The following is a 12,422-nucleotide window of genomic DNA, read 5'->3' as shown; positions in this document are numbered from 1 at the left end:
CACCACATATTCACTCTCTACAGAGTTACTAACAATGATGATATACATTTATAATTTTAAACAGCTAGTCTCTTTTTTTATTAAAAAAGGTTTTTTAATAAGAAAAACAATATTAATATGTAATACTCAATTGGGAAAAATGATCAATTGCAATTAATATAATCAAATAGCACCATATTGATCTCAATGACTTGCTCATACTTGATTACTCAATAAATTTAATTAAATGATAATAATTTTCCAATTAAATGTAAAATATGCATCCGATCTTTAAGCTAGCCATTAAAAATATTCTCTTTGAAAGCAATTTAATTTTAAGAATTATGTGTATTTGACTAAAACATTCAATCAATCTCATTCTTTAGGCATTTGGTGATCTCCAGAACCCCCTAAAAGCTGGTTTAATTTGGTAAGAATTTTTACAAAGAAAATTATATAATTATTTGTCAAGTTAACTCCTATTAAATCCTGTTATATGATCACTGATCCCATCTCCAACAAACTTTAAGTTTCTTAAAAGTGAGAATTAGATATCATTTGCTCTAGAATACCCAATGTGTAGCACAGTTTCTGGTACTTGGTAGGTGCTTCCTGGAGGTTTGTTGAAATAATTTATTTTATAGCTTGAGTCAATTATTTTTTAAAGAGAAAAACAATCTACCACTTCTGCACACTTGAACTGCCAATTGCATTTGTGTGAACAATGATGGAAACTACCAAGGCTTAAAAATTTGCTAAATTACAAACAATATAAAAATACTCAGTAAAATAGAAAATAAATTATGACATGATACTGATTCCCTAAAGTGGAATCTCCTCATTGGCTCTACTCTGACCCAATGAGATCAGTGGAAGTAAGGAGACAATCTGAATATTAAAGAGGAGGACAAGATGCTATGGGCCTGGAATTTAGTGCCACCATAATTTCCATTAAATGTTTAACAGACTTCCCCACTGGAAACCACTGCATGCCAATGGGGTAGCCCATTTTGAGATTCTTCGCCTTCCAGAATATTAGATGGATGATTGTCCAGCAAATAGGAACTGTTTGTGCTTATTTTCCTTGTTTTTCTGTAGGCTCTCAACAAGTAAAACCTGTTTCATCTTAACAGAAAGAAATGCCTATATGGAAAACATTCTTACATATAATCATTTTATTCTTCTGGAATATCCACACCTTGTAGAGTCTGAATCTCCCACTATTCAATTTTCATTAGATATAGTACTTTGTCTAGTTACATTCAATGACAAAACCTTGGTGGGGAAAATAATGTTACTTCTGAACAGATTTTCCTCCAAACAAAGATGAAATACTTATAAAGCAACAACTCCTTGCCATTTGCAAGTATTAAAAGTATTTGCCTTGATGACCATATATTTAGTTGAATATGTCTCCAACCCATGAGAAATATGCTATTGATTATTCTCTACAAATAACAACGTTCCTATGCTCTTACATTCATTAACAAGAAAAGGTTTGTTTGTATTCTATCATTTTAATACATAAATTTTAGATAACCAGTAGGACTTACCTTGAAAAAAGTCATGGTTGCACCGTCCTCTACTGCTCCATACTCTATCTTGGTTTGTTTAGCTAAATCATCAGCAGAGTCAATAGGGGATTCCATGCGCTCCACTGTCAGAAAGGCGGCTAAGTTAGCAGTATACGAAGAAATGATGATAAGTGTGAAAAACCACCAAATGCCTCCCACTATCCTGGTGGAGAGCGCTTTGGGCATGAGCTCAGAACCTAACAAAGATTGGGGGGAAAAGGTAAGACGAATACAGAGAATTTGATCAGCAGTCAGGTACTTTTGGTCACAGTGGAAGAACGGAATCACTGTGTAATAAAAGCTTAAATCATAGATTTACATATCACTTTAGTAAGCAAGGAACAACCCCGTGGAAGAGCAGAGGCTAATTTGAGATAGCATGTCTCTTAGGACAGCTGTGTTTACATATAGTGACAGGAGACTGGAGCTCTACCTGAGACAGTACAAAATAAGAATCACATATTAATGACTGGATAGCCTTTATAAAAACAGCCTTAGAATGGAGAATATCTCTCCTGTTTATAAGCTACTTTAATAGATTTTCATATTCTTGTAGTTAAGTAGGTTTTAGAAGAAATGATTTAATGTACATTTTGATCCATTTCTTAACAAGCTTTATTTATGAGAAGTTTCATTATTCATGTGTATGAAGCTCAAAAATCTTGTCTATACTGCCATTTTAAAAAGTAATGTATGAAAACAATTTCAATTATCCACATTTTTTGAGCCAGGGGGCTTCAGTCCAGTTTTTATTTTAAAATAGGTAGTAAACTATTTTTTTATGCATAAACAAATGTCTCCTGTCACTATAGTTAGCTTCAGTGAGGGAAATCAGAATAAGAATAAATAGTTAAATTGGCATAAATTTATTTTTACACACATACAAATTTCATAGTTATACTACAATATGTGGCTGGAGTTGCCTGCTCATGGTATTAATAAGAGAATGAGATCTGATCATTACATATTGCTTTTGATTATTATTAATTTTAATTAATTTAGATTATACATTAAAATTCTAACACTTTTTAAGTTGAGTCTATTAGTTTTACCATGTTATTTATAGCCTTAATATGTAAATGTATAAATATCAGCATGTATAACTTTTTTAATAAGAAAAGTATACAAAATTTATGTATATATATTACTATTTACCCTTCATCATTTTGAACCTATAATCAAGAAAGCACTATCTACAAATAAATTAATTTTAATAAGGTTTGAGTAAAATGGAATGAAGCAAAGATGGACTCCATGTTTTATATATTTTTAAATATAATAATGAATCCAGTAAGATAACATATCTCTATATGCATTAAACATACAACAAATTATTCATGCTAACATTGAAAAGAAGTGGTATCATGACTTGGTTCTAGCAAAACAGCCCATCTTATACTGCAGTTCATCTTACCCTTCCAATTTCAAACAAACAAACAACATTTTAGAAAGCAGACAGACTTGGACATGACAGCCAACTCCAGCTCCAGACTCTTGCCTACCACTCTGTAAGAAAAACAAAACAAAATAAAACAGAAAAGTACCTTTCTGATGTAGTTGCTCCTAGGCCCTGTCAGACACACACTTGGACACTGAAACACTAAAATATTCCCACCATGATCAGCAGCTTTGGCTGCCCAGTCTACCATTTCTTTTCTTTTTTTTTTGAACACCACCACCAATAAAGTCAAACAAGACTGGGAAAGAAAAGAACAGTGGAGACATTCGACAAAAATGGCCCAATTACCACAAGTTCATATCTTACCCAAGGACTTAAAGTGAATACCTCTTAGGCTAGTGAATCAGAGCCTGGTTAGGGGCTGACTGTCATGTACTCAAGGTAACGTCATGTCCAGCACTATATCCCACTAATTCCTGGGGAGCTGGGCATCAGCCAGAATAGTATGGGTTCCTCTTTCATGTATCCACCAGCAGTGAAGTAGTTATGTGGCAAAGCAAATGTACATTTGAATTTTTCATTGCTTGGATTGCTTGTCATCATTTTTAGAGATATTAGATATAATTTTATTTCTTATTGCTAGATTTTATAAATATCAAGTTATCTCACCAATATTCAAATTCAAAAATAACCAAATATTTTATAAATTATACATAAAAATAATATCCTATTTTTCAAAGTGGTAGGAAAAATAATTTTAAAAACTTCATTATGGTTAGATCTTTACTATGAGAACAATTCGTTCCAGGCTATCAAAGTTAGTTATTAGCAGGTTACTAGCAATGTGCCTGGGTAAATCACATAATCCAGTGCTACTTGGAAGAGATTCCTGTCTCGTGATTTATTTTTATTCACTTTTATATTTTTTAAAATAACTCCAATATTATCTTCCCACTGTAAATAAATCTAAGGGGGAAAAAAAAGCCACTGGACCCAAAATGTAGGAAAGGGCAAATACAGTTATTGATTATTCATTTTATTTAGAAAGAGATGCCACATGCTTAATTAGTTTATGTAAGAGTTCTCTGAACTTTCAAGTTTCAGATTTAAATATGTATATATCTGGATGTTCTTATTTTTAAAAGCAAAAATTATCTAATTAGTAGGATTGCTTGCAACATGAATTTAAGTTAATTTTTTCCTTTTAATATGCAATATTTACTTTTAGTTTAGGAAGGAGTTTATAAATGAAACAGTCAGAAATAATGGATTTATGCATAATATTAAACATGCAAAAGCAAAGTACCTATTTTATTAACAACAATTTATAATTTAACAATAAATTTTCTCTTCTTCAGTGCTGTAATGCAATTGCCAAATGAATTTCTTCAATGTGGATCATAAATACACCAGTAAAATTTAAGGTAAACCCTTATATGGGTGTAGTAACCCTTATAAATAGTATGTTTTCTTTCTTTAATCCAGTCACTGTCAGTTGTTAAAGGGCATTTTGATTTATTTACAAAATTTAAAAACTTAAAAATATTACATTTTAAATGCATAAAATCATCTGGTTTTGAAATCTTTTATATTGACTAGTAGATCTGACATATTAATTTACTGAACTTTATATAAATATTAAAAGATTAATAAAAGAAATCACAGCAGCAAAAATAAAAAAATCAGCTTGGGAGCACTGAGACTAAAATAATAAATTCATAGTTATAAATATACCATTAAAACATATTGCATGTATTATGTCATTTTCTAAGAAATGTAGCCTTTACTTTTAACATTAATATTATAATTTTTAAATAATTATGAAAGAGTATTTTTGCATGCACGTCTGAGCATGCAATACTTTATATTCTTATATACTATCAGATGCAGCTAATATTTTACTTGTAAAGGTAACTCTAAATGGTTAAATATTTTATTTTTACAAATTTATATGCAGTAGATTTACTAATCATGCAATACAAAGGCATCTAATCATCGAGAATTGATAGGAAAGGGAATTTTTTACATCAAATGAAACAGGAAACAGGAGCAATACACTGTATTCTTGTCTCAAGAAGATGCAGTCTTAGTGGTGCTTTAAACGCAGCTTCTAGCTAATGGATCAGGTTAGCTTGGTTATCTATGAGATAATGTATCTACTATAGGTTAAGAAAGTTAGATGATATACTTTATGTGCAATTGCAAAAGCTAATTATTTTCTCAGAATCTCCCTTGGATGGGATTTGAGAATGCCTAAATGCATCAGATAGATGGAGAAGCTGGATTATGGTTACATGCAGAGAGGCACCCATGCAAGCGACTTGTGCCAGCGAGAGCTGTCACCCCCAGCAAAGAGTGGGACATGGTGCCCAAGGGAAATAGCAGGCTGAATCGTATACCTTGCTGCATGAGAGCTCCAACTCCAAACCAGAAACTATTTAGCAAGGTGAAATTGTTTTCCACCACGTCTGAGTCAGGGTTGCAAGGGTGTGGGTTATACCACTCATAGGGACTAAACCTGTGGTAATTGACAGAAGAAAAGAATATATTTAAATGGCAGTAAGAAGACATTCTATCCAGCATTTTTGCTGCAAAAGAAACAGAAAGACAGGTAAGATTAAGCAGAAACCAGAAATCAGCATTTTTATAGTACAATTTCATATTTATGACAGCAAATTCTAGTTTTTAAAGATACCTATCCTTATCAGCTGATTACATACTAAGATAATTAGTAGCATTTCTTTACCATATATGACATAAGAGAAAAATCTGTGTATCAGTAAACAAAGATTTTTAAGATGTAGGCTTTTCAAGAGAAGGATTAACAAAATTTTTTTAAAGACTAGAAATTCATTAAAGAAGAAAAACAGGTATGAAATAAACATTTTTAAAACTGTGGGAAAATTGTTAAAGACAGGAGAAATGATACAAAATCACTTCGAGAATTTTTTATGTTATAATAGAAACTACCAAAGTGAAAGAGATTAGGTAATCAGTGAATAATTATTTTTCATCTAAGAATACAGTACCATGTATTTATATCTTTATGTGTGACAAACTCAAATCCAAACAGAAAACCAAATCAGAATGAACTACACTCTTATATATGCTTCTGACTTCATTATGTGTTTTAGAGAGGCTGGCTATATGCAAGATATCAAAGCAGTGTGAGAAGCAGGAATGCTCACAGAGACTGGGTATCCACATATTATTTGTTTTCAAATCTACAATTAGTTTGAATCACTGCTTTAAGACAAAGAAAATTAATCTAATTTTTGAGGCCAATTATAGATGGTTTTAGAAATATAAACAAAATTTCTTAAAAAATTTAAACCAAGAACTTTATAAATTGTCATGTGTACACATAATTTATCCTACTTATAATCCATTATATTTTTCAATTAATGGTACTATCAAAAAATAAACTAACAAAATATTTTCCCTAATATCTCATATTTTAAAGCCACTCTTTTACAAATCAAAATTAGTGTGCGTGCCCTTTATGAAAGCATTAAAAAATCTTGCATTCAATCAAAGTTACTTGAATAATGTATCTGTCACTTCAGAAAGCCCAATTTTCTTCACAATAATTTTCTGACATATTAAAATTCAGAAGATCAAACAAACCATTTACATCCTCCTAATGCAATTTTTAGAACACCCTTGTTTTAATAGCCTATCCTTGACAAACGAAGGAATGTTTTGTTTGGTTCTCTAAGTTAAACTGACACACTGAACAGAAAGGTTGATTGGATAGTAATTAAACATTCTGATCTGATTTGTTATGTCTGACTGAAGTAGAACTAGCTTTGGTCGTAAACATTTTATTTTTATTTAAATGCCTTTATTACTTTTACCCTAGTAAAAATAGTTATATACATTTTTAAAAGTACTTCAAAGTATTAGAATGTTGGTCATCAAACTTTATCCAAGACTGTCTTTTTAAAAAAAGAAAAATATTATTAATTTTCAATTAACTATCCATAAAAAATTCACTGTTCATCAGAAGAAATGTGATCTAGTAATCAGATCACAGGCTCTGCAGCTGGACCATGCATCTCCATGGCCTTGGACAAGTTATATAAAGTCTATTTTTAAACAATAAATATTTTAAAATGTGACTTTGCCCATAGATACCTATTCTGACTCCTATTCTGATTCCTGGATAATTAAACTTTTCTTTTCCTACTGTTGACAGTATATCAGCTATAAACATAAAGCTGGTCTGTAAAAGCTGAATTTAGTTTTTGTACATAACAAATCCTAAAAACATAACCACAGAGAGTGAGCATGTAAAACCTGGCTAATCAAGATCTCTGATTTTCACACAGAATCCCATGAGCCCTTGAATTTTATAAGTGCTTCAAGGGATTCCATTCAATGGGGAGAGGGAGATGTAGTTTTGGGGGTTGCAGAAATGGAAGTATAAATATGGAGGGTTCTGCCCTTCCTTTCCATATGTGTATGTATTTATACATGTACATATAAAAATATACATATATTTTTCATTCTGAGAAGGTAGGAAAGGAAGGAAGAAAGACAGGGGAAGAGAAATGAGGGAGGAAAGTGGAAAGAGAAATGGAAAAAGCAGGGAGGAAAAATCTGGAAATACACTGGTTTCAAGAGACTAATAAGTACCACAGTGAGTGATTCTTATATAATTTAATTGAAAGAAAGGAAAAAATGTATATGACAAACTAATACTTAAATTCAAATTATGTACACCTTTCACCTTCTCCACTCTGTCTGCTTTTTACTTTAGCATGAAGACCTCCAGTGGCCCCAAATGAGGTAGAATTAGCTTAACAAAAATGCTATCTAACTTGAATTTGCAATTTGTTCTTCATGGTGACACTCAGAAAGCTTTTCTTCTGTCTCCATTTGATGCAGTAACATTCTTCTAATGGTGTGATGCAAGTTATCCTTCAACACACACACACACTTCACTGGCCTTGCACTGGCCTTTATCTGCTTATCTCCCTCACACTGAAGTCAACACAGCTCTGATTCTAGTTCCAGTCTGTTTTGTTTTGTTTTTTCCCTAAACTGAATTACCTCTCCCATCTAAGATTAACTGCTAGCTTAACTCTTTCCTTTGTATTTCCAACAGATCTTGAGTCAATATGGATTAATATTTCTTCCTTCTAATTCTTCTGACTCACCATTTTTTAAAATTCTATTGACTTCCACACTTTTTTCTGCCCATCAGAAAAATTTCAATCACCTCAAATCTATATTTAACCCTAATCACTTCCTAGATCTAAAGTGAATTTCCAGTGGCCAGATAATTGACCTTTCAATGCTAATATGTTCAATACAAACCCACAATCTTTCTCCCTAATCCTTCCCTTTTATTGTCTTCTCCATCTCTGTCAATAGCATCACCTGCTGGCATTCCCAAATCAAGTTACAAAGGTCCTGCTCTTAGTCCTTAGTTCACTTATCCTGAACACTTTAGAGTAAACTTCAGTTCTTTACATTCCTTTTCTCCTAACACTGACCTCCAGACAGTTGTCAATTTAAATCAGTCTACCTACAGAAAGACTTCATTTCCTCCTCTCCTCCTTCCCTGTTTATTTCCATTGGCATTAATGCCAGTTCAGGTTGTCAGATTCTGTAGCTATAGTCTCCGAGATGGTCTTTCCACCTTGCATTCCAAATTTAAAAGCTCTAAATATTGCTTCCCAGTTTATTGTCATGTAGAATAATTTTTTAAATGATACAACCCTATTAAAAACAAAACTTCAATCATGTCTACAGCCTACATACAAAATACCCAGACATTTAAGCATGGAATTAAGATCCTCTGCATTGTGCTCCATAATACCATTCCAAGATTGTGTTCTACGGCTTTTTTTTCCTACTCACCAGACTCTGGCCACTTTCCCCCCAAATCCTATATTGATTCTTACCCATTTCTTTGATAATCTTGTCCTTCAGCCTGTAATACTCTCTCTACTCCCTCCACTATTCAAACCCTATTCCCACCCTTCAATTCCAACTCACTGCCATCATTAAGTTTGACCTTCCCTGATCTTTTCTTGGAGTAAGTATCTAAGGTAGACACTGGTAACTACCCCTAAGTATTCACTGTCCTGCCTGAGTTTTACTAGGGACATTGATGCCCTCCTAATAAAACTATACTTTCTTCCCTTGAAAGTAATTAAACACAAGGCTTTGCAATATGAACAGACGTGATGTATATAACTTCTGAGAATTCCTTTTAAGGATATTTGCCTTGGACTTTCTTTGCCTTCTTCCTCTTTTAGGAAATGGTGATGACTACAGATTATTAGTAGCCCTGGCTTGAGGAAGACACAGATGCCCCATGACCCTTATACTACACTACTCTAGGCTGCACAGTAGGAGAAATAAATGCTTTCTGAATCAAGGCACTATATTTTTGGCTATCTTTGTTAAAGAAAGTTCACCACTACTTGAATGACCCAAGTACTCTGCTCATTTTTACATATCTATAGTTCTAAAAGCTTCAAGTTACATTTATGATAGCCTGGTTTCTTCATTATAATTTAATACACATATCTCCCCTCTTTTATTAATTGTGAATGAGTACATGCAAATGCAGTGTCTGATTAATCTTGTGTCTCCTACAATTTCTAGCACAAGGTGTTAAACCTAGTGGTCATCTAAAGCATATTTGAATTATTCTGAAGCTCTTTTTACCTCTCTTTCCTTTTCAATCTCAGGCTATACATCTAAAATTATAATCCTCCTATTTCTCTATACCTAATATCTCCTTCACCCTATGCTTCCATCTCTGTAAAAGTCTTTTTGAATGCATCATCTTTTTCCTTAAGACTATCACTTAATCATTTTGCAGCTTCTAATGAAATTCTCACTGAATGCCAGCCCTTTGATATCCTCTCTTTTAACTCTGTGATGTGTTCTTCTGATTATTTGCTCTCTGCTCCACTAACAGGAGATCCCTTTTGGCTAAATCATGGCTCTCAGATCTTTCCTCCCTCTTTAATGACTTAACACTCTCACTGCTTGAACTCCTGTGCTGATAATTACAAAATCTTCTTAATTTATAGCCATAAATTTTCTCTCAAAGCATTTCCATCCATTTTTGTATATTCCAACTTGGGCAGCTCACCATTACCTTACACTTAAAATGCCTAAAACAAAAACCAAAAAATTCAACCATACTTTCCTTCACATTTTTGTTTTTAGCTCTATAATGATGCAGCACTTCTCTGAGTTGAGATTAAAAGCTTATTTCCATTTTATTTTAATCTATCTCCTTTCTTAAATACAAACAAATGTGATACACTTAAGCCGTATCAACTTTTGTTTTATAATGCCTCTTTGTTTTATTCCATCCATGCACTTTCATCTCAGTTCTGAGTAGATGGTTTTAGGACTCAGTTCCTACGTGTTTTCTATTTTCTCTATTTTGTTTTGCAAACTGTCTTCACGTTAAGTTTTGTACCATGCAACTCCAGTTGTCTAGAACAAATCAATTCTATTAAATACTCAATCAGGTTTAACCTTCTATGCCTCTGAATTCCAATGTTCTATATAATATCACTCAATGTGTTTAACCTTATTCAAACTATTATGTAGACTGGCCAATTGTCTCACTGTCTTTGTATATGCTGTTCTTGTTAATAGAAAAATCCTCTTCCCTTCAGTCGATTCACTCAGCCCTGTGTCTGTGCTACTCCTTTCTGAAATTCCATAGAGCTTACTTTTCTCCCAAAGCCTAGTTATTTCAAATCTCTATATATTACATATTGCCTTGTGCTCTACTATTGGCATTTTGTATACTAATTTTGTATCAAAACTTTATGAGGCCTTTTAGATAGGCTGTTTATCAATATAACTATCATTATTAATATTTTATTTATTTTAAAATAAATTATTTTAAAATAAACATAATATTTTTAGTGCCTAAAAATTGCCTAACAGAATGCCTACAGGATTGGTGACTATAAAACTTTAGTTTCAGCCACATGTATATTTTGTACTTGATGACATATTGCTAAATCTCTCTAAGCTGAAGATTTATTTCTAAAGAAGAGCAAAAAAAAGTAAACTAAGTATGAGAGATAATATATGCAAAGCACTTTGCAGACTATACAGTGCTACAAAGTGTTAACTAAAAGTGTATAATCTTTTAATGATTTCTTACTCTAGAGTCTTATATCAAAAATAATTTAGATTATATATGAAATAATCTGCTCATTGAGGAAATACTTTTACCATATTATGCAAAATGCTAATTTAACATTTATTTGAACATCTTTTTATAGCAGAGGCAAATTTTACCACAACCAATATGGAGAACACAAATAATTTTTATATTACATATTATTTTGAACCAATGAGCTATATACTTTCACATATATGAATACTATTTTTTGTGCTGCTTCTTTAAGCTGCAGTGACCTTTCTGCAAAGTGTCTCATTTATAGTTCAGGATTTAAATTCAACTAAAGTTCATCATCATTGTTATAATAATCCTCAGCTTTCATCTGCATCATAAATTCAAAACAAATCTTTTTTGAAAATTAACCAGAAGTAACTGTGATATTATGAATTTTTTGCTCTTCTTTACTTGGCTTAATTATTTACTGAGACAGCAATTCTTCACCTCATTTTAAACTTGGGGTTAAACTGGTTGTAATAGGGGAATTAAACAATGTTCTAACTGAAATTTGTTTTAATAAAATAGACATAACCATTTCCAAAATCAAGTATAAATAAACATTCTAGCATGAAAATACAATGTTTTAGCACTATATACTATTTACATATTGACTATGCTTTTTTTTTTTTCAGGAGCATATAATTAAACTGAGGATGTAATAACAAATGATCTTTTGATACTTTTCAGTTTAACACCCAAATAATTTGAAAATCTAAAATTTGGTATTCAAATCTTCAATATTACTTCTTTGATTAGTGGGGGAAATAGACTATTTTAAATGATGGTACAAGGATTGATACATTTTACTGAATAAAATGTAGAATTCTCAAGAGAACATAAAATTATCCTTTTGAATAAGAAAGGTTACAGAATCCAAATTTGTTCTCCTTTTTTTTTTTTTAAATAATCAAATGACAGGTGATGCTGGATTGTTTAGAGAAGAAATGAGAAGCAAGTAAATGCTATATAAAAAATCAATATACATTAAAACTGTTCACAGAATAACTATAACCCATGTTTTCAGCAATAATTCTGACTTTTCCAAGAATCACCCCCCCACACACTTAAGCTATGTTCAGCTATTCACTGCACATAAATGATATAATTTATTGATACATTTAAATGACACACTTGGCCAAAAGAGGTGATCAGGATAGGTTTGCACTAATACAGGTTAGCATGGAGCCACCAGTGTATTTAGTACTTACTTGAGAAGCAGAACATGGAAGCGGATGTCATAACCATCTCCAGCATTAAAGCAAATAGCCATAAATGTGAGAATATTTCTAGAAATTGG

At 32.0% G+C, this 12,422-nt stretch overlaps 1 protein-coding gene across 9 annotated transcripts in view; it reads right to left on the bottom strand.

The window, feature by feature from the left end:
* Window positions 1-12,422, bottom strand: part of GRIK2 (glutamate ionotropic receptor kainate type subunit 2) — a 742,533-nt gene that overhangs the window by 121,167 nt on the left and 608,944 nt on the right. For 8 of the 9 annotated variants that reach the window (XM_025294639.2, XM_025294642.2, XM_025294643.2 and 5 more), the window contains 2 exons: window positions 5,352-5,470; window positions 1,533-1,750 (listed from right to left, as the gene is read on the bottom strand). In XM_025294639.2, the coding sequence (XP_025150424.1) occupies window positions 1,533-1,750; window positions 5,352-5,470 (337 nt within the window). Of the gene's footprint in view, window positions 1-1,532; window positions 1,751-5,351; window positions 5,471-12,422 lie in introns of those variants that run through there. The other variant, XM_044924345.1, reaches the window with a different exon arrangement.

The sequence above is a fragment of the Bubalus bubalis genome, chromosome 10, assembly GCF_019923935.1.
Source record: "Bubalus bubalis isolate 160015118507 breed Murrah chromosome 10, NDDB_SH_1, whole genome shotgun sequence".
Taxonomy (NCBI): Eukaryota; Metazoa; Chordata; class Mammalia; order Artiodactyla; family Bovidae; genus Bubalus; species Bubalus bubalis.
Note: the sequence above shows the minus strand (reverse complement) of the source record. Positions and strands in the feature narration are given on the sequence as shown.